This window comes from Vigna angularis, chromosome 8 (assembly GCF_016808095.1).
Source record: "Vigna angularis cultivar LongXiaoDou No.4 chromosome 8, ASM1680809v1, whole genome shotgun sequence".
Taxonomy (NCBI): Eukaryota; Viridiplantae; Streptophyta; class Magnoliopsida; order Fabales; family Fabaceae; genus Vigna; species Vigna angularis.
The window spans coordinates 22,361,838-22,385,848 of record NC_068977.1 but is presented as its reverse complement, the minus strand read 5'-3'; the positions used below and the strand labels follow the sequence as shown (position 1 = coordinate 22,385,848).

Sequence of the window (24,011 nt, the reverse complement as noted above, 5' to 3'; positions counted from 1 at the left end):
AAAGGTAAAGGGTATGGGGGTGAGGGTGTGGTGTGCGGCTGAGTGAATAAGAGAGTAAAAATTATGGTTTTAAGAAAAAAGTTAAAAAAGGTAAAGGGTGTGAGGGTGTGGGTGTGGTGTGTGGCTGAGTGAATAAGAGAGTAAAAAATTAAAAAAGGTAAAGGGTGTGAGGGTGTGTGGCTGAGTGAATAAGAGAGTAAAAAATTAAAGTTTTAAGAAAAAATTAAAAAAGGTAAAAGGTGTGGGGGTGTGGGTGTGGCTGAGTGAATAAGAGAGTAAAATATTTGGGTTTTAAGAAAAAAAGTTAAAAAAGGTAAAAGGTAAAAGTAAAAATGGTAAAAGTAAATCACAGTAAATTTCAGTAAACCTCAAACTGATATTTCTCAACGCATATGTAAAATATATATTAATATGAACAAGATCATAGTTGAAAATATATTCTTCCGATGCATCAAATAATGCCACGCAACTTAAGAATCGTGACAAAAAAAATTTAAATATATTTTTCTTAAGATATTTTTTAAAATAAAACTGGGATGAAAATTCAAATTCCAAACCAAATAATACCATACATGACTTTAATGATATTATTTTAATAAATCTAAAATAAATAAAAAAACATTAACACTATTCATGAAAATAAAAACAAAATTCTAAACACAAATTTTTCTTCTCCTTAACCCTCTACTAGGGCTTTCTAAACACGTATCTTACATCAAAACACAAAATATGAAGAAACAATAAGTTATGAAAAGTGTTTCTGAAAAAATGTAGTGCAATGTACCATGACTATTGATAACAAAGACTTAAATCATTTTATATATTTCTGGAGCGTGTTTGACTGAATTCATCGATTAATTAATAGTACATTTAACCTCTTGCTTAAAAGTTGATTAAGTTGGCCTAGTTGCCATTATAATAGTGTTCAAAACCTTAAACTTCGAATTAAGGCATATTTTACACGCATGTTGCATGTATATATATGTACAAGTTAAAAATATATATATTTAAGAGACTAAAACAGTGTTTCGCTAAGGTCAATTAATGCAAAATACTCATTTCTCACGAGTGAATTGGCGATAACAAAATGTTTCCACTGCACTTGCTTTGATGTTTCCTGCAGCTTATATAATGAGGATGAAACTGGAAATGAGAAAGCAAGGGGTAGCATGGCTAGGGTTCATAGTCTAAAGTATTCTCTATCTTTTACATTTTCTGTTTCACTTAATATTTTGTTAGTTGGCATGTACATGTGCAACAGATGGAAGCAAAATTGGACGCTAGAAGCTATGGCAGAAGCTGAAGCTGTGTCATCTATCTCATGTTCTGGCCATGGAAAGGCTTTTTTGGATGGTTTAGTTCTTCATGGCAAGCCAGTTTGTGAATGCAACATGTGTTATGGAGGAAGTGACTGCTCAAAACTTCTACCTGATTGCATGGTTGATGCAGATAGGTATTAATCTTTGTTCTTACTATCTTCTTGTGGTTTTCACACACTCAGATGGCTCAGGCAATATTTGATTTGAAAGGGAACCAACATAAATTGCCTCATGCTTTCTATATATATAGAGAGAGAGGAATAACGGTCTCAATCTTTAAAAAAACATCCAAAATACAACCTTCTTAAACAGATAATATAGTAAAGTTAAATATATATTTTTTTCTCTAAATTATTTTTAAAAATTGTATTTTGTCTTAAATTAAATTATATATTTATTTTTACATTTCATGAAAATTGTGTAAAACATCGTCTTCAATAATGAAATTAAGTTTATTATATGAAAAACACTCGAAATTATTTTATAAGTAAAAAATTATATATTAAATATATGAGATGTTCAAATCCCTAATAAATAAGAAGTATAAGAAGTAAAACATATTCAATATAAACATCACTTTATGTGTAGTTTGTTGGAAAAAATATTTTATATAAATTTCATAAATCAAATATATAAATATATAGTTTAGTTTAAGAAAAAAAATCATATTTTTCAAAATTAATTTAAAGACGAAAAATAAAAGATCATACTTAGAGTGCTCCACACACACTTGTGCTTTGTAGTACTAGCTTTTTCATTACCTTAACATTTGGCTTGTTTGGATAAATTTTCAAATAACATTAGTTATAATTTTTCTATGTATAAATTAATTTATAAAATTTCTCTCTTACTAACTTTTTTAAAATCTTTCTTTTATCAAAGGCATAAGTTAATTTTAGATTTTAGAAAGAATATTTTAATTTATCTATTATTTTATAAGCATTTGTGAAATAGTATTTATCCAAAAATAGATATTATAACTAGATTGAGGATACAAACTTTCTTTAAAATCATGGTATATAGTGCGTAGGTTTGAATGCATTTGTCTAGTACGTGAAGATGTGTAGTTGCACTAGTACAGAACACGGAAATGGCACCGGTTAATTTCGTTTATAGGCACCGGTTTTGTAACCGAGGCATATAAAGACGAGGTAAAAAGGATAAGTTTAATAACTCGGTTACGAACCGGGTCAAAAAGAGATCGATTTTTGCCTCGGTCCTTCTTTGAACCGAGACCGTATCTTAGAAAATTCAGTAAAAAAAAATTCAAAATACTGCTGAACCTGCTGGGATTCATTACAGAGCACCAAAGTTCATTACAGAGATCAATTCAGATACATTACATATAACAAAGTTCATTACAGAGATCTTGTTCATTACAGAGCATATATCAAATGGAAACAAAATCAGAAAATATAATCCCAAAATCATTACAAAGCATGAAAGTTCAGATACATCAGAAAATCAGAAAATAATAGTTCAAATATATTACAGAGCATATAACAAATGAAAAGAAAAATCAAAGAAACCAAGGATTCATACTTTTGAAACCCAGCCTCAAACCCCCAGTTTCTGAAAATCGTCAATGGCAGGCGGCTCCCGACGACAAGCGGGAAGTGGGAAGCGACACCCGACGGCAAGCGGCGAGCACGAAGCGGCGAGCGTGAAGCGGCGAGCGCGAAGCGGCAAGCGTGAAGCGGCGAGCGCGAAGCGGCGACCAACGGCAAGCGGCGAGCGCGAAGCGGCACCTGACGGCAAGCGGCAAGCGACTCCACCACTGGCACGGGATCTGGATCTGGATCTGGCCACCGCTTGCTCTTCACTCGAGAGGCGATGCAGTAGCAGGCGAGGTGGAACGGCGGTGCTTGCAGGTTTGTGCGTGGTGGCCGGCGATGCTTGCGGCGCTGATGATGGGTTTGGTGGAGAGGAGAAATGAGAGGGAGGGAGGCAAAGATGAGAACGAGAGCGAGAGCGCGAGATATGAGAGCAGAGTCTGAGAGGTTTTGCGTTTTGCGGGAAGAAGAATACTGAAAGTGAATAATAAAGTTTCGAACTTTAACCCTAATCGAGGCAAATATAGGCCTCGGTTATTTCCAACCCGGTGCAGTAAACTATTTTCAAAAGCGGGTTTAAAAAGAACCGGTGCAGTATACTTTTTTAAAAGCGGGTTTAAAAAGAACCGGTGCAGTATATTCTTTTCAAAAGCGGGTTTAAAAGAACCGAGGCATATAGTGTCTCTAAAATTACATTTTTGCCACCGCGTTTTTATATGTCTCGGGTTTTAAAAAACCGAGGCATAATACGCGATTTAAAAACCCTATTTTTTACTAGTGTTGTAATATTTAATAGGTTTAATTGTGTTGCATATTTTAATTACAATTGGAGCAACTTTACTTATTAAAATACCTTATGTTAAAATATCAATTAGGTATACCCAATTTTATGCTTCGAATTATTGAAACTAATGTTTCCTTATATATAGACCTTAGAATTCAAACCTTAATTAATATCCAGTAAAATTTTAAACATTTGTGTTTTATACTTTAATTAACAATTTAGTACCAGTAAAATAATATTTTCAAGTATTTTTTTAAAATTTTTTAATTTAATTTATAAGCAGTGGTTGGTGTGATATATAACATACTTATTAGTCCATATTTAATTTACCATAAATAATAGAAGCGCGAGTGATTTTGTTTTTATATTTATATCTATTCCATATGTAATTTTTTAAAAGACTCAATGTAACTCTATTTATTAAATTGGCTTAACGCCGTATCGTTTGGAAGGTCGGAAGAGAATGAAAGAGCATAATAGATGGTGGTGGGAGATGGAAGTTTAGGAAGGTCGTTAGGTGAAGGAAAAAGAAAACAAAAATAAATCTATAAGGATTATAAAGTAAAAGAAAGATGTTAACACTACACATTAATTTTAAATGGAGTTAAGGCAATGAAAGAAGCCAATTGAATATTTTTAAGAAAAATATGAACTCAGTTAAAATATATATATATATATATATATATATATATATATATATATATATATATATAGGAATTAAAATGAAGATAGAGATGAAATTACCAATGAAAACCACACATACTCCTCGATAGCTTCACACACTTAATTTTATGTAATATAAATTATTTTACACGATTAATTAATTAAAAATTGATAAATATGATTAGACAGTTCTTATTTTAGGAAAGTTAATTAATAAACACTTCATTCATGGTAAATTAATAGGACATACTATGTATCTAATTTTTGTATAATACAAGCTGAATTAACTTATAATAATTATTATTTTGTGTATTTTCTGCAGTGGAGATCCCACTTTTTTGGAACCCTTTTGGATGAAAAATGCAGCTAGCAGTGCAGTGGTGGTTGCAGGATGGCATCGTATGAGCTATGAATACAGTGATGGCTCTCTCATCTCAGAAGAGTTGAAGGCACACATTCAAAAGGTCCATGCAAGTGTTGGAAATGCCGTAACAGATGGAAAATACATAATATTTGGAGCAGGTGCCACCCATCTTCTTAATGCTGCAGTGCATGCACTTTCTTCAAATAATGCTTCATCTTCACCTACAAAAGTGGTAGCTTCAATCCCATATTACCCAGTAAAGTTCTGATCCAAAGACCTAATTTTTTTTATTATTATTATTACTATAAGGCACTTTTTAACTCATTATTACTTGCTAGGTTTATAAAGAGCAAACTGAATTTTTCAATTCTGAAGATTATAAATTCAATGAAGAGGCATCTATGTGGAAGAATGATAGTTCAAATTCAACCTTCATTGAGTTGGTGACTTCCCCAAACAATCCAGATGGGGATATGAAGAAAGCTGTTCTTCAAGGTCAATTTGTGAAGAGAATTCATGACCTTGCCTACTACTGGCCTCACTTCACACCTATCACAGCACCTGCAGATGAAGATTTGATGATATTTACACTTTCTAAGCTAACTGGTCATGCTGGAAGCCGATTTGGGTTAGTCATATACATAAAACTGAGTCCAATTATTTCACTTTTATATACATTATATCATAAATAGTATCATATAGTTTGAAATTTTCATTTATAAATAAAATTTTCTCAATAGAATATGTGTGTATTGATTTGTGTTAGGTGGGCAATAATAAAGGATGAAGCTGTTTACAAGCGAATGTTAACATACATGGACTTGAGTACCTATGGTGTTTCTAGAGAGACTCAACTAAGAGTGTTGAAGCTTTTGAAGGTAGCCCTATCTGGAAATGGAAGGGCAATGTATGAATTCGGATACAGCACAATGAAAAACAGATGGACTAAGTTGAGCAAAGTCTTGTCTCAATCAAAAAGATTTTCTACTCAAAATTTAAAGCCTCAATATTGTTCATTTTCCCAGCAATTCAGAACACCTTCTCCAGGTATATATATATATGTAGTTTCTTGTTTAGATATCGCCACTCGGGAACATCCATACAACAAAACAAGGAAATTCCATTCCATCTAAATTAATAATTATATAAGATTTAATTAAGTATGAAGTCCCTCTTAAATTTTACTATTTTTAATGAGTCCCTTCTAATCATTTTGTTGTCAATTGGGTACTCAAAATTTTATATTTTCAATTAAATATCTGTTTAATTTTTTTACATTAATTATCTTATTTTATTATCTTCTTTATATGCGTTATGAAATGTGAGGTTATACAGTTAATATAAAAATAATACTATGATTAATATAAAATAATGAATGACTTTTATTATTCTCACTAAAAATGTGTTGAATAACAAATTTTGTTATTCTGTCATGTTCTTCCATAGCTTTCATATCATCACATATAATGATTAAGAGAGTATCTTCGCCACCACTATTAATGGAATTGTTTGTTATTAACATGTTTTCAATAAAAACAATAAAAATCACATGTCTTTTGTTAAGATATGCCAAATATTCTATTAAAGGATATTAGGATCCTTAAATGTATATATATGTTACTCTACTCTTTGAAATAATACATCAGAATTATTCTTTAATTATTTTAATATGGTATCAGAGCCAGGTTAGAGCCTATCCTAGCGAGTTCTAAGTGGGCATTCTATTCTTCTATTCCACCCGCTATCGGGCCGTTATCGGACCACCCAATTTCTACTATCACGCACGAGATGTCTATACCTCGGCGTGAATGGGGTGTGTTGGAAGTCCCACATCGACTAGAGATAAGGCCAAATTATAATATATAAGTGAGGTGCAAACCTCACCTTACAAGCCGGTTTTGTGAGGATGAGTTAGGCCTAAAGTCCACTTCTAATATGGTATCAGAGCCAGGTTAGAGCCTATCCTAGCGAGTTCTAAGTGGGCATTCTATTCTTCTATTCCACCCGCTATCGAGCCGTTATCGGACCACCCAATTTCTACTATCACGCACGAGATGTCTATACCTCGGCGTGAATGGGGTGTGTTGGAAGTCCCACATCGACTAGAGATAAGGCCAAATTATAATATATAAGTGAGGTGCAAACCTCACCTTACAAGCCGGTTTTGTGGGGATGAGTTAGGCATAAACTCACTTTCTAATATGAATCAGTGTTTTTTTTACTCAAATATTTCTGATGGCTTCTTCCGATGACAATCAATCGGAGAAACATGATTCTGGAACTTCCGATGCTTCCAAGAGTTATATTTCTACGGCTGCCGGATTTGTGACCAAGTCAGGTATATCTAACTCTGCCCTTAATCTTTCTGTTGTTAGTAAGGATAGGGATTGGATAATTGATTCGGGTGCTACTGATCATATGACTTGTGATCCTCATATATTTACTAATTTTTCCTCTAATTGTTCTAAAACTGTTATTATTAATGCCAATGGGGTCTCATCTCCTATTGAAGGTATAGGTACTATATCTCTCTCACCCTCCTTATCGATTCCTGATGTTTTATTTGTTCCTACATTAAACTGTAATCTTATCTCCGTCAGCAAGTTAACCAAATCACATTCTTGTGTTGCCTTATTTTACCCAACCCATTGTCTTTTTCAGAACATCCATTCCAAGGAGAAGATTGTTAGTGGTAAAGAGAGTGAAGGACTGTATTATCTTGAAAATGTCTCACAATCAAACCATAAAAAAGGATTGACTTGTCTTGTGAACGATCACATACAAGATAAAAACAAAAAAGAAATTTGGTTGTGGCATAGACGGTTGGGACATCCCTCTTTTGGTTATTTAAAAAAATTATTTCCATCACTATTTCATAAATGCAATATTTCTGATTTTTTTTGTGAAACTTGTGTTTTGGCAAAAAATCATCGTGTTGTGTTTCCTTTAAGCAATAACAAAGCTAATTTTCCTTTTTCATTAATTCACACAGATGTTTGGGGCCCTGCCCCGCAATCTACACATAATGGGAAAAAATGGTTTATGAGTTTTGTTGATGATTGTACTCGGGTAACCTGGGTATATTTGCTTAAATATAAAAGTGATGTGTGTGATGTGATTCGTTCCTTCTATCATTTTATTGTTACACAATTTAACACATCTATTAAGGTCATTCGATCAGACAATGGAGGAGAATATTTTAAGACTGAATTAATAGAGTTCATGAACTCTAAAGGCATCTTGCATCAAACTACATGTCCTTATTCACCACAACAAAATGGAGTGGCTGAAAGGAAAAATAGACATATATTAGGGGTGACAAGATCACTTTTGATAGATGGTAATGTCCCATCTCATTTATGGGGTGAGGCTGTGAGCTCTGCCGTTTATTTAATTAATCGAACTCCTTCTAGTGTGCTTAACTTTCGAAGGCCTTTTGATGTGTTGTCTGATCATTGTATCCTTCCTCCCATAGTTTATTTACCACCTCATATTTTTGGATGTGTTATATATGTTCACTTACACCCACATCAACGTACAAAGCTTGAAGAACGAGCGATTAAATGTGTTTTTGTTGGGTATGGATCAACTCAAAAAGGTTATCGTGCTTACCATCCACCATCAAGGAAATTTTATATTTCTATGGATGTGACATTTAATGAGCATGAATTTTTTTATGTTGATTCTCCACTTCAGGGAGGCAATGAAAGTGAAGTGCATAATCATGATGTTGGTATGTTTGATTGTGAAGATAAATTATTGTGTGAGGATCATTCTGCAGGAAGTGAGCCAATCCTAAATATGGACCCTTCTTTTCTGGATAATACAGTGTCTTCTGATCATAACCAATTGGCTCAATCTTCTCCACAGGTTCAACTTGACTCTTCAGAGGTACCTTCTGATCCTATCTCTCATAATACTAATTTAGATGAAATTGATCATGGAATTGATTCTTGTCTGCGTGAGACCACCAGCACACCAAACACTGAGTCTACTACTGTTCAATATATTCTTCCACCTCGTTCTAACCGTGGTCAACCTCCAGTTAAATATGAACCAGACCTCCAAGCCAAAGTTAAATATCCCATTAGTAAATATGTGTCATCTCACAGGTTATCACAGTCATATGCATCATTTGTATCTCAATTATCTTCAATTTCTATTCCTAGTAATGTACAGGAAGCTTTGGCAGATCCTAGATGGGCCGAAGCAATGGTTGAGGAGATGACAGCTTTAGAAAAAAATAACACTTGGGATCTTGTGTCCTTACCAAAAGGGAAGAAAACTGTGGGCTGTAAATGGGTCTTTACAATTAAACATAAAGCTGATGGAACTATTGAGAGGTATAAAGCACGACTTGTGGCTAAAGGTTACACTCAATCTTATGGTGTAGATTACCAAGAGACGTTCGCACCAGTAGCCAAACTCAATACTGTGAGAATACTTTTGTCGCTAGCTGCAAACCAAGATTGGCCTCTTCTACAATTTGATGTGAAAAATGCTTTCCTACACGGAGAAATTTCAGAAGAAATTTATATGGATTCTCCACCAGGCATGACTGATTCAATTGGAATGAAGGTTTGCAAATTAAAGAAGGCTCTATATGGATTAAAACAATCCCCAAGAGCATGGTTTGGAAGGTTTACCAAGTCTATGAAGGCTTTTGGCTATAGAGCAAGTAACTCTGATCACACCTTATTTTTTAAGAGAGGAAAAGGAAAAATTACAGCTTTGATTATATATGTAGATGACATGATTGTTACAGGAAATGACCAAGATGAGATTTCTAGTTTACAACAATACCTTGCATCTGAATTTGAGATGAAACAGCTTGGAAACCTCAAATATTTTTTGGGTATTGAAGTAGCTAGATCAAAACATGGTCTTTTTCTATGCCAAAGAAAATATACTATTGATTTATTATCGGAAACTGGGCTGCTTGGGAGTAAACCAGCTGATACACCAATTGAACAAAATCATAAACTCTTTCAATGCTCAGATTCAGCAAGCATAGACAGAGGAAGATACCAAAGGCTGGTAGGAAAATTAATTTATTTGTGCCATACACGTCCAGATATCACCTATGCAGTGAATGTTGTTAGTCAATTTATGCATGACCCAAGGAAGCTTCATATGGATGCTGTTGAAAGGATTTTGAGATATTTGAAGTCCGCTCCTGGAAAAGGAATTTTGTTCTCAAATCATGAAAACTTAAAGGTAGAAGGGTACACTGATGCAGATTGGGCAGGTTCAAAAGATGATAGAAGATCTACCTCTGGATACTTTACTTTTGTAGGAGGGAATCTTGTAACTTGGAGGAGTAAAAAACAACCTGTAGTAGCAAGATCTAGTGCTGAAGCAGAATTCAGAGGCATGGCACTAGGTGTATGTGAACTTTTGTGGATTAAAAATGTGCTATTAGATTTGGGCTTTATACAAAATGAAGCTATGAGTTTGTACTGTGACAATACTTCGGCTATAGCAATTGCTCACAATCCTGTGCAACATGCTAGAACAAAGCATGTGGAGATTGATAGACATTTCATCAAAGAGAAGCTTGAAGCTGGAATAATTTCATTTCCTTTTGTAAGATCAGAATTGCAGTTGGCTGATGTTCTCACCAAAGGAGTATCAAGAAGATTGTTTAATGAGTCTCTATTCAAGTTGGGAATGTGTGATATCCATGCACCAACTTGAGTGGGATGTTAAGATATGCCAAATATTCTATTAAAGGATATTAGGCAATCAAATATTGTGTTAGTTATAATTTAGATATTATTATAATTTGTGCAGATTTGTGCACTTGTCATTCCTTTAATAGATGAAGGATTATAGGATCCTTAAATGTATATATATGTTACTCTACTCTTTGAAATAATACATCAGAATTATTCTTTAATTATTTTATTATCTTTTTATTATAATCGCAACATCATTTTATATTAATACTGAGACAAGTACGTAAGATGATTGACAACATAATAGTCATGTTACACACTTATTAAATAGCAGATATAAAAATTTTGTGTACTCAGTAATAAAAAAAAATTAATAAAGACATAATTAAAAATATTCAAATTTATAAGGGATTTAAAATTTAATTAAACCTTCTTTTAATCATTTTATTGAAATATACTATCTATCAATTTTAATTTTGATTAATTTCTGCACATACCTAACTAACTATCATAAAAATAGCTATAATTTTTAAGATAAACCTACAATCTAACGAATGCATCTCGTTTTTGTATTACAAAAAGAACATTTTTCTTGCCATTATATAAACCAGCTACTAACAAACTTTTACATAAAGGATATACGATTTAAAAGTTAATGGGGGGCATCAGTGAAGTTTAAAAGTTTGCTGACAATTTTGATATTTATTGCAGCTTTTGCATGGTTGAAGTGTGAAACATCAGTTTTACAAGATCGTTCTTGTTATGAAATTTTGAAAGAAGTAAACATTACTGGGAGAGAAGGTAGTTTATTTGGTGCTGATAAGCACTATGTGCGTCTTAGCTTGGTTAGGAGCGAAGATGACTTCGATTTATTGCTAAGGCAAATCAAAAAGCTAGTTTCTGTGGAAAGTAATGATAAAGGTGTGGCCAAAGTTTCAACTGGTTTAGGGCAAAACAACGAGTCTACACTGATGTTGCATGCTGACTGTTGTGGGAACAGATCATTCGATTTCAGAATGGAAATAGAGGCTTTGAACTATAATGGATTGTACACTATTATTGATCCTTTTTCTTATCAATAAATTAAGGTTTAAATATTCTTATCATTGGATTAAGTTTTTTTATTGTCCAGATTTTAATTAGATTTTTGGCCTGATTTTTTTATTTTGGAAAAATTGCTTTGTTTTAAATACAATTAAAGATTAATGCTACGTGTGTAACAAATTATAATTGATTTCCGTAATAATTTTTTATTTATTTTACAGTGATATATTGGTAACTTTGTTTCATTTAAGAATTATTTACTCATATTATTATATTGTTATAATATGATTGTTAAGTGGCTGTATTAATGGTTAAAGCATCATTTTTGTGTGCATTTAATCAACCATCCTATCATATATATATATTTCCTCTCAAAATGATATTTATGCACAAAAATTTTAAATAGAAGAATAATATTACAGCAAACTACCCTTATGTTGAGTAGAAAAAATATTTTAAAATTTAAAGGTCCGAAAACAAACTTATTTAAATTTGAGAAACTAAAAGATATTTAAATCAAAAATTAATTTGTGGAGTTGTCTAATATGCACATCACCATAATGTCGGTTAAAGAATACTTGTTATTTGTATGTGTTTTAGGAAAAATTAAATGTAATTATAAGTGTTAAAGATAGAGCTTGTTATGGAAAGATTGATGACTCTACTGTATTACTTATTATGGGATCATTATATACTTTTTTTTTCCTCTATCGATTGTTTGACTTGTTTTATATGAAAATCTTCAATTAGATCTTTAACAAGTTTTCCTCTATCAAAATCTTAATCATAAAGGATATTAGTGTTTTGGTTCTTGATATCATATTAAAATGTTTAAAGAAAAATTTTGATGTATTATTTCAAAGAGTAAAATATTATATATATATATATATATATATATATATATATATATATATATATATATATATATATATATATATATATATATATATATATATATAATTTTATAATTCTTCATCTGTTAAAGGACATGTGTACAAAATCTGTACAAATTATAATAATATCAAAATTATAACTAACATTATATTTGATCGTCTAATATCCGTTAATAGAATATTTGACATATCTTAACCGTTATGTTCAAGTTAGTGTTATCAAATTTAATCAAATAATTTATGGGTCACACATTTGATTATATATGTTATTTTTTAATATTTTTATTTATTGCTTATATTTGCTAGATGAAAAATTTTAAGTGTTCAATTATATAAACTTACTTGAATAAGTAACATAAAAACTAATCATCAACTCTATTTCTTTGATACTTTTTTTGTTATTTGAAGAACTTTTGTTTTGGTTAAACAATTTTCATTATTTTTGGACGGTTCGATATATTATAAGGTTTTTTACACTAGTACAAAAATATCGTATAATGTTGATATTTTTTGGCCTTAACGTCGAACTCGAGACCAACGTCACATCGAAAGAGGTTTAATTAATGTCGTATTTAAAAAAATCCAATGTTAATTGATGTTAATTGACATTGGACACAGAGCAATTTGACGTCCCCAATAGAGCAAATTGACGTTGGATATTACTTTATGTTTGATGTCAATTAACATTGAATTTTGTCATTGTTTGACTATAAGCAATTTTTTTGTTTTTTTTAATTAATTGTGATATATTTTTATATCTCTACGATACCTGAAAAGTAGAAAAACAACAAATGTAATCCAGTTTTTTGTATTTTATATAACATAAACTATGGACTATAAACAAAAGCACAAAACACAAAAGCTATGACAATAGTAGTATTAACTTGTGATTTTTGGTTTTGATAGCTATGGTTATTGATTTTGGTTGAATATATTTATACCACTCCATTAGAACCCCTAGTTCAGAAAAAAAAAAAACAACAGTAGCTCTTACTTTGGGTCTGTGTGAAGTATAAAAATTATTTGAAGAGTGAACAATAATAAATCTTTAAACGATCATAACATTTGCTCCAGTTGTCTGATTTGCTTTTATTATATATGGATTTGGGGTAGAAAAAAATTATGATACCGTGGTGGCTCACGTAGCCACCTAATCCTTCTAGATTCTGTACAAAATGTTGTTTTTTATTTTTCGGAAATTTATTTTGTTTTTTTTAACTTTACAAAAATATTTAAAATATTTAGACTTTGAATTTTGATCTAAACTTTTTTGTGGGGGCTTCTCATGATATTTTGGTGGTTTGATCAAATTTCCAGGTCATTTGGAGTTGTTTTCAATATACTCTTAGTTCTACCTAAAGCTTAGATGTAGTTCTTGAAAATGAAAACTATCCTTCAAAAAGGTGGGTTCGTCGGAATAAAGTGTTGCAACCAATGAGAGAGGAAGCAACATGCGCCAATGGAGGAGAAGGAGAAGAACAAGAAAACAATCGGTCAAAACAAACGAAAATCATACCTAAAATAGTTAATCAACATGCATTTGTATCAAATAAAAGATAGATTCATGTATTGGTCGCCAAACTTCGTTCGAGAAAAGTTTGAGCAGAGAAGAGAGTCCCACGCTAAGATAAAGTGAATGAATTTTCAACCTCCTGCCCAAATTTTTATTGAATTCACTAACATATAACATTTGATTCTAGGGCATTTGATGTCTTATAACCTTTTGACGTCTAATTCAAGGACATTCGACGTCATACGTAAGTATATTTTCACCTTCGCACTAACAATTTTTGCCAAATTTACCCAATAGGACATCAAACTTCTCAAGATCCAATGTCTCATAACCAAATGATGTCGAACAAGAATAGATCCGACATTTAAATTGAACTTTTATTTGCAAAAATGTCATCGATCATTTTTAACGTTCGCTATTTAGTAGTTGGACGTTGAATGCGTAACATTAAACAATATTTTTGTACTAGTGTTAAATCTTTAAGGTATTTTTCCTCTTATCATAATTATGCATTTATTTATTGTACGATTTTGTTCAAAGATGTATCTAATTGTTTCGAGGACACTCATTTGAATATTCCCCAAAAATATGGAGAATTTCTTACTTTTTCGTGGAGGATTAGATCCAATAACTAGAGGTCTATTGATGACCGATATTATACACCATCATTTATCTATTGCAATTCTTTTCTTGATTGCACATCACATATCCAGGACCAACTCGAGTATTCCTTTGAAAATAATGCTTGAATTATTATATATATCATGACCGATATAGAAATTGATCGGGTAATTTTTTTTTATACAAAAAAGAACATTTCAAGTTTGTATGGTCTAATTGTTGATCCCAAAATTTCTACAATAGGTTACTCACATAATTTGGATGAAAAGACCTAATGAAATAAACATATATATGTGAAAATTCGAATATCATAATTTAATTGGTATTTGGAAAAAAAAGAAAATGGGTATCAATGTAAATATGTAATAATATACCATTACCCAATTCAAATGAGACAAAAATTTATACCATTTATCCTTTAGTTTCGAAGATGAAGAAGGAATGAACTTTTATTGAAAGATGGGATGAAACAATGAAACTTGTGCCTACACTTCTTCGTTGCCATTCATTAACAAAACACACACACACACAAACACACACAGACACACACAGAGACACACACACACACAGACACACACAAACACACAGACACACACAAACACACACATACACACACAGACACAGACACAGACACACACACACACACACCCACACACATCCACACACACCCACACACACCCACACACCCACACACACAGACACACACACCCACACACCCACACACACAGACACACACACCCACACACACCCCTACACACACAGACACACACACACACACACACACACACATATATATATATATATATATATATATATATATACATATATTTATTTCGGTATAATGTGTTCAGTTTTATTTGTGATAAAAAATAAAATAAAATAATAATTATAAAAATAAATATAAATAGTTATTATAATAAAAAGTAATTTTTATTTATTTTATAGGTTTTTTTTATAAATAATCATTTTAATTTTAAAAAATGGTTAAGTTAAAAAAATCATATAAGAGAAACGATTAAATTTTAAAATATATGAGAAAATTAGAAATATAATTATTTTAATTTAAAGAAATTACTTATTAAAGATAAAATTGAAAACTAAACATGTAAGCTGTCAGAACAATTAAATTCAGCTTGTAATGGAAGCTAGGTGTAGGTATAAGGGTTTAGAAAATTCAGAAAGTGGAAGACAAGTGTGTGCAACTAGTTGATCGATTAGTTTTTGACGGTAGTATATAAGTAAAATTTTCAAATGTTGAGCCACCTTTGCATGCACCTCTTCTCTCCAAACTTCTGAGTTTCTCCTCCCTCTCTCTACAATTCTCCTCATTCTCTCTAAAAATCCTCACTTTCTTCTTCTTCTGATCATCATCTAGGCCATGTTTGAATTCTTCTTTGGTGACAAGAAGTTCTTTTTCATCAATCTAGGTTCTGTGTGAAGTGGGTAAGTAAAATCATTCTTCCTTTTTAAGTTTCGGTATTTTCTAGAACATGCAAGCACTGTTCCGCTTGCATGTGTTCTTCATCTCTCTCTCTCTCTCTGAACCTGTTTCTGTTTTTGATCCTCTGGTTGGTCCATTTTACCGATCAGAATTGTAGTAAGTTGCTTTAGAAGTGGTTGCTAGTTAGTCAAAGTGGTGGAAGTGCCTAGTTTATTCAAGGTAAGGGAAGCTAGTGATTTAATTATATTTTTTGTGTTTGAAGTTGATGTGTGAATGCTTGCATGTATGGATGATGGTATGTTTGATTGAATTGTATTCAAATTTTGTGGTTGGCCGAGACATGTGAACTGGATTGGAGTTTCCTATTGTAGAACGTTCGGTCAGTTCTAGTTTGGAGAAGAGGGTGTGTGAAAATGGGAATGGTGAGTAGTGTGTAATAGGTTCAATGGAATAAGTTTAAAATAACTTAGAAATCACGTTTGGAAGTTTCAAAATTAAGAAAAATATCTTGTTTTGGTTTAAGAAGGGTTATTGTGAGATTTGTTTTGTTGACCGTTCGGCTATGTTATGTACCCAGTCATTAACTGGATTCGGTTTATTAGAGGTATTATCTATTTATGACTGTTCAGTCTAATCGCAGTGTTCTAATATTAAAACGGTGTTCGATTTAGATAGAGTATCCAATAATCTCTAAGTACTTGGGCTAGTATAGTATTTTGTATAAGTTTTCTTTTTTTAAGAGTTTCAGTTTGAGTTATGAGTGTGTGGTTTAAACTCTTTCGGTTGGGCTAAGTTCCTAGTAGTTGGTTTCTATGGTGGTCGGCCTATAATAGCGTTCGGTTAGTTTCTTCTGTTTTGTCTCTTATGAACCGTTCGGTTCTCTCAGTTGAGTAGTGTGAAGGTGTTCGGTCTCCAACGTTCACATGTTTTCTCTTTATTTTGTGAAAATTTAATTGATGAATGATTGTGTATGTTAAGAATTGAAGATTTATATTTTAGTGGAAGAGAATTCCAAGGAGGAATGTCTCATGGATGGTTGTGGAATTGTAAAGTATGAATATGGATATGCTAAGTTGGCGTTCATCCTGATATTTTGTGAGTTACTCATTCTCAAGTAGAGAGGAGTAAATCATGGGTGAGAATGGTAAGAGGTCCTACCGCCTCAAGGTGCCAAGGTAGGTAATATGGGATTAACCTTGGGTAGTAGCTTGAATAGTGTCAACTGTTACACTACCATAAGTGCAAGGACGACTATAGCCTCATATTCATACAATCTGGATGGTCAAGTCATAGTGTTCGGTTTATATATATTTATATGAATGATGATGTTTTGGTTGTATGTGATGAATTGTATTCATTGTTGTATGATGTACCGTTCGACTTCATATAGATTGAACTTGCATGAAATGCATATATGTGTTTATAATTAAATTACAATAGCTTACCATATTTTCTTGTTCTGTCTTGTCTTGTCCGTTCGGTTTTCTTTTCCCTTGCGATGATCATCCTGTGGAAGGCGAAGATCCTGTCGCTTAAGTTATCACTACAAGAAAAACGCGTTTTTTCGGCGGCTTTTTACCCACGGCCTAGGAGCCCTCGATAATGTAGTGGTGAATTCAATTACGGACGGCTTAAAGGCCTTCGGTAATATCTTCGAAGAATTTTAAGTTGTTCCCTCTCTGCAATTCATTTTTCCACCAGCCCTAGTCTTCGTCGCCCAAAACCCTTCCCTCCAACCCTTCCCCTTTGCTCCTCCAACGATACCAAAGCCCTAACCTTCCTCTCCTCTGCCCAAATTTCAGAAATTCTCCCTCTCCTCTGCCAAATTTCAAAAATTCCTCCAACGATATCAAAGCCCTAGTCAGTTTTTTTTCACCCTAAGGCATTCTCCCGCGGAACTGTGGTCATTGGTGGCGTGGTGTTTCCGGCAAGGTGGTGGGTCGTGCTAGTCGGCGTTTTGCGGTAGTGGTGGTGGGTCATCGAGGTTGGCTTGACGGCGACGAGGTGATGTGGGCTTGTTAAGTTCGTGGTCATGGTCTACAGAGGCTGGCATCTTCGTCCATTTTGCTTTCGAGGTAAGTTTTTTTTTTCAAAATTGAGTTTTTGTCGAGAAGAAATTGTACTTGAATGATGCTTGCTTTCTTTCTTTTTTTCGTTTTCATGTTGTTTTGTCTTTGTCATTGTGGTGTGGTAGAAATTGTGTTCTTTTTGTGTGGCCTTAGAGTTTCTGAAGGTGCCAACATTCTTTGGATATTGGTCGTTGAGGATATTTGAATGAATAGATTCTTGGATGCTTAACTGGAAACTACGATTAAATTCAACTGCTTCCTTCTTTAGGCATCACTAGTGTGAGTAACTAACTAGTGAAATGCTTAAAACTCTGTATGCTGCAGATTGAAGGTGAGGTTCTCTTGCATTGAGCATGAATTGACTAATGAGACTAACTGAATATGTTATATGCCTTGGCCATGTTTAAACAAGATCAGTCTTCTAGCCATCTTTGGTTCATTCTTTTGTCTACTGCAGGTTTTACTTTAGCTTCCTATAGCTTATGCTTGAGATCAATGGAGTAGGGGCTTGCTTGAATCCAATTGATCTTGTCCATCCATAAATCTGTTTCATTTTGTAAAAATACGAAGATCTCTTTGCTGGAGTGTGCCGCTTCAAATTTCTCAATTCTTTCATCTAGAAATCCTGCATCAGTCTCTACATCAAATCTTCTTTTTCTTTTCATCATTCCCAGCTATTGTGATGTCATCATTATATCCCTCTCTTTTCCATTCAATCTGACCTCAAAAAACAAAAGTACTTCTGTCAATCATCTCTTATCAAATCTACTTCTCCACGATTATGTGATATCAAATATAATGAGTATCTTTTCTGTTTTGTATTTGCTTCTGGATACATCCGACATTCTGCTTTTTATTTCCTTCTCAAACTACCAAATTACTTATTTCCATCATTGCAAAAAATCATATCCAATTATCCCATTTTGCAATGCTTTTTCTCTTTTTCGACTCCTCTACGTTCTAAGCAACCCCTTCCTTTCGCACTATACTACTCACATGCTTCATAATTATGTTTTATATTTTAATAAAGTAATACAATTTAGATTGCTAGGATTCAATCCATCATAAGATTAAATTGATAATAATTATGAAAGCTAATTAAGTGTGTTGTGGGATGAGGATGAAAAAATATATATTTTATCTTACTTTTTCTCTGATAAACTCTCCTTGTAGATAAAATTTGAATTGTTGATGAGGATAGGACATAACAGGGTAATAAAATGAACTCCTATTTTAACCCAGTGTTTGAGAGTGAAGACAACTTCTTTTATTGGAATAACTAAGATCAACTTTTGTCAATTATCTCACTTTCTACATTACATATTACATATTGTACTTAACTTTTTTAGTTTATGTATATACCTTACATATAACCGGCAGCCTCATGACTTTTGGATAACTATTTGTGACAATGTGGACAAATAATTTTGTCACGAGTTGTGCGTTTTCTTAATTGAGAAGGCATTGAGTAAGCTTCCAACTGGGAAAGAAAAACTACTTGGAATAGTTGATCTCAGAGGCTTCAGAATAGAAAATGCCGATCTTAAATTCTTGACTTTCTTGGTAATAGTTTTTAATATCTGCCAAACATTATTAAGTTAAGAAGTCTGAATCATCATCACCCAATGTAGTTTGAACCGTTGTGCCTCACTAGAAAGAAATTATGCAAAGAGCAGCACAACAACTAATATATTTCTTTATTTTTGGCAGTTTGATGTATTTTATTATTACTATCTATTGGATCAAGTACTATTTGTGGATTCACCTTTTGTTTTTAAGCCAATTTGGTAGCTTGCCAAACCCTTGTTAAAATCATATGCTTCCCTGGTAAGTGATTCTTGTCTTAAATGCTTGTTTTTAATATGCAAAGAGTTGTTCTTCCCTTTATGTTTAAGGGTTGAGTGCTTGAGATGCCTTGAGTTTTCTGAAGGGTTACCCCGTAGTATAACCTGACCCTATGTGTTGAAACTCAAAATTTGAGGGGGAAAAAGGGAGTTATCTGGTGGAAACTATGGGCTTGGACCAATAGGGTTTGTGGTGGACCTTACTCATCCTTTTGAATTTCTTTGGAATGTGAATTGGATTACTAGGTCCTAAGATAAGATAAAAGTTAATGTTGTTCGTTGTAATTTGATCTAATATCACAAAAATAGGAGGCAATTGCCTGCTGAAGAGTAGCTATAGTGGTTGTAGCTGACCATGCATTTCACCTTCTCAATCTAAGGTTGAGGGCTCCCACTACAAGAAAAAAGTGTATTACATACAGCAAAAATCCGTATATAATACCGTCGTAGCTAAATTTATATACGGATAAATCCGTATATAACTTATATATGAAAATTATATACGGATATATCCGTATATACGTTATATACGGATAAATCCGTATATAACTTATATACGAAAATTATATACGGATATATCCGTATATAAGTTATATACGGAAATCCGTATATAACTTATATACGGATATATCCGTATATAATTTCCGTATATAACTTATATACGGATATATCCGTATATAATGTTTTACCATTATCTAAGCATCATTTTAGTAGCAAAATCAACTCCTTTATAACTTATAACTTGTTTAATCCTCTTCTTTTGTCTTGTTTTCTGAATAATTATGTTTTAGGTTACTTCGATGTACTTTCTTCGATAATCTCTTATTTTGTAGCTAATAATGAGCTTGGAAGAGTCTCCAACAATGTGTAGGGCCGAACCAAACACAAGGAACAAACACACATGCAGAAACGCTCGTTACCCAGCGAGCGGACGCTCGTTACCCAGCGAGCGGACGCTCGTCTCCCAGAGCACGAACGCTTGTCCAGCGTGGACGCCCGAGAACGCTCGCTCAGAGAGAATTGGACGCTCGTCTTGTGTGGACTCACGAGAGAACGCTCACCCAGCAAGAAGTGGACGCTCGTCAGCGAATACGCGAAGTGGACGCTCGTCCAGCGAGGACGCGCGTCTAGAGAAGACTCTCAGCGGACGCTCACCCAGGAGAAGAGGACGCTCGTCCAAGACGATTAGAGAAGACGCTCGCCCAGGAGAAGTTGACGCTCGTCCAGAGGCGCTCAGTGGACGCTCGGCAGCGAGAAGCGGACGCTCGTCCACTTTCATTGGGCGCGAACTTTTCCAGAGAGTTTCACGCCCGGGCGTGAGAAATGGGGCGCCCGGGCGTGACTTTTCCAGAGAGGTTCGCGCCCGGACGCGAGAAAGGGCGCCGGGCGCGATTTTTCCAGATAGGTTCGCGCCTGGGCGCGACTGAGAGGGTGCCGGGCGCGACTTTTGCTGATGTGTCAAAATGCCTATTTATTCATGGGGTCTGGAAGCATTTGGGGATCTTTGGCTGCCCAAACACGATTTCTCTCATTTGGAGCTCTTGGAGGCGAGCTAGGAGCTGTGGGAACAGTCCTTCTTCAACCTTGGGTCTTCTTCCTTCTTCCATTTCCACCATTGTTGTAAGCTTGAGCTCTCCATTCATGGAGAGTTAGTTTCATTATTGTTGGGGGATTGATGTAGCCACTGAACTCTTATGTAAACTACTATGTTTTGAATGAATTTATGCCTCTTTCATTTATTGTTAGTGTTTAATTCCTTTTCTTAATGCTTGTTGTGAAATTGCTACCCATTACATGATTTTAGGGTTTGCTTGATATTGGGAAATGTTGGGTAAATCTGGACTTGGATTAAACACCTAAAGGAAATAGTATCTAGGGATAGAACTAGGACCTTTGGTTGTCTTAGATCTCAATTCTTAATGCGGAAATAATTGTTAGGTCTTCCAAGGGATTGGAGCTTAATAAGAAAGTCTAGGCTCTCTCTACCAAGGGATTGGGTTTGAGTAATTTAGTAGATTGACATTGGCATATTAATGAAGAGGAAGTGATTTTCTATACATAAGAGTGAAGTAGGTGAAATCATACCCCCAACAATACCATTCCATATCATTTCTAATCTTTCCATTTCCAAGTGTTTGAGTATCTAAGATCACTTTTATCAATTATGTTTCATGTTTATTTTAATTGCACAAAAATACAAATTATGAAGCATTCTTTAGTCTAAGTTAGTTGGAAATTATACGATTGTTTGGTGACACGAGTCTCTTGGGAAACGATATCCGGTCTTACCGGTTTTATTACTTAGAACGATTTGGTACACTTGCCAGAAAGTCAACAAGCACCCTTCGTTCTGTTGACGATACCATTTGCAAATTCTAGTACTCTACCAAACGTTGGCTCCTCACGTCCACCACCCCCTTGTACGACGCCCACACCTTCTGTCGGGCCCACTCCTTCAATTGTAGGGCCCACACCTCCTACTATAGTGCCTACTCCTTTAGTTGTAGGGCCCACACCTCCTACTGTAGTGCCCACACCTTCAGTTGGACCCACTCCTTCAATTGTAGGGCCCACACCTCCTACTGTAGTGTCCACTCCTTCTGTTGTAGGGCCCACTCCTTCAATTGTAGGACCCACTCCTACTGTAGTGTCATCTTCTATATCATCTCCAGATGTACACCAGCCATCTGTTGATCCTGCTGATCCTATTGATTTGGGTGATCCTGCTCCTCATGATCGACCATTCATTGAGCCATGTGGAAAAGGGTAATACCATATCTTCTTCTTAGTCTTGTATTTTGCATTAAATTGTTGGTCCTGTTATGGTTGTAGATTCATAATTTCTTACATTCATATTTCAGGTTTCTTCCTTCTAGAGTTGCTTCACAGGCCATCACTAGGTCTATTAAGCAACAATTTCTTCAGCCCTGGGCATCATGGGGAGTAATCTCAAACGACGACAAAAAACTGTTTTGGGAGAGATTTAAGGTAAAACATCGTGTTACTTAATCATCTTGCATCACCATATTCAAATACGAATTTCATTTGCTTTATTTTAACATTATCTATTGTAACAGCAAAAGGTGCAGTGGGCAACTGAGCATGAAGCTCAAATTAAGAAAAACTTTAACATGAAAGCATCTCACCGATTGTCAGAAATGTTTAGAGATGCAAGGATCGCAGGACAACGCCCTTATTGGGTAGGGGAGCACATATGGAATTCATTGCTGGCATATTGGAATTCGCCAGTACCACATTAAATATGCTACCGCCCAGAAAAATAGGGCTTCAGAAAAAGGTGGTGTATTGCATACTAGAGGATCAATCACTACACATGAACATGCGATTCGTATGGTAAAAATCTGCATTCATTTCTTATCAATAACTCTATAACATCATGTACTTTGAAATTAATATATATGTCATTCGTATGTTTTATTTAAAATATTACAGGCAGCGGAGCTTGGACGGGCTGTTCATGTTGATGAGGTGTTTACACAGATTCATATTCACAAGGGGACTGGCGAATATGTTGATGAGAGGTCTCGCAAGACCATTGTAAGTAAACTTTTTAACAACATTCAATTTTGTACTATTTTATTTTTGTTTCACACTTTCAAATTCATGTTATTAACGTTTTCTATCTTATTTAACAGGAAGATTTTTCTGCGAGATTAACACAGGCGAGATCAGAGGGGGGGGATCTCCACCTGATGCTAACTCTAGAGTAGATGCTGACGATGAAATGATCAGGACCCAATGTTGGGTTGAGGTCGTCAGGGGGAAGAAGAAAGGACGACTGTATGGGATAGGACAACTTGCCTCCCATTACAGTGCTGGAAGAGGAGGCATATTCAAACATCAACCATCTACCTCTGGCACATTTGACCACAACAATGTCGTTAGTAAAAAGGCTTATGATTCACTTCTAGCCAGATTTGACCATCTTGAAAATATGGTCAGGACATTGATACCTCAGCAAAGAAAGTCCGCCCCATCATCATCCCAACAGCCATGCCCACCTTAGCAGCCTTCCCAGACCACACTTGTGCAAGAAGAAGATCATGATGATTCTGATGATTATGATGAATATTAGACATTTAGGAACTTTTCAAAACATTACAAGTTAGGTTTTTTATTTAAAAACTTTGTTTTGCCCTTAGAAACTTTTCAAACTTTGAAGTTATATTGAAGTTAGTTTTCTATTATCAAACTTTGTTTTGGA

General features: G+C 34.1%; 1 protein-coding gene across 1 annotated transcript; it reads left to right on the top strand.

Moving 5' to 3' along the window:
* The first annotated feature begins 1,169 nt into the window (after positions 1-1,169).
* On the top strand, positions 1,170-23,813 carry LOC128193758 (tryptophan aminotransferase-related protein 4-like). Its single transcript, XM_052867853.1, has 10 exons — positions 1,170-1,453; positions 4,642-4,939; positions 5,022-5,311; positions 5,450-5,730; positions 11,073-11,409; positions 22,166-22,552; positions 22,648-22,774; positions 22,864-23,034; positions 23,240-23,348; positions 23,443-23,813. The coding sequence occupies exons 1-10, from the start codon at positions 1,170-1,172 to the stop codon at positions 23,811-23,813; spliced, it is 2,655 nt and encodes an 884-aa protein (XP_052723813.1).
* Positions 23,814-24,011: the final 198 nt, after the last annotated feature.

What these genes read in the sequence shown, in the direction of transcription:
- LOC128193758 (XM_052867853.1), top strand. Translation starts at nt 1,170, where the DNA reads ATGGCTAGGGTTCATAGTCTAAAGTATTCTCTATCTTTTACATTTTCT. An exon ending in TGTTTTGGGAGAGATTTAAG is followed by an intron (nt 22,775 to 22,863) that starts GTAAAACATCGT and finishes CTATTGTAACAG; the next exon opens with CAAAAGGTGCAGTGGGCAAC. An exon ending in GTCTCGCAAGACCATTGTAA is followed by an intron (nt 23,349 to 23,442) that starts GTAAACTTTTTA and finishes CTTATTTAACAG; the next exon opens with GAAGATTTTTCTGCGAGATT.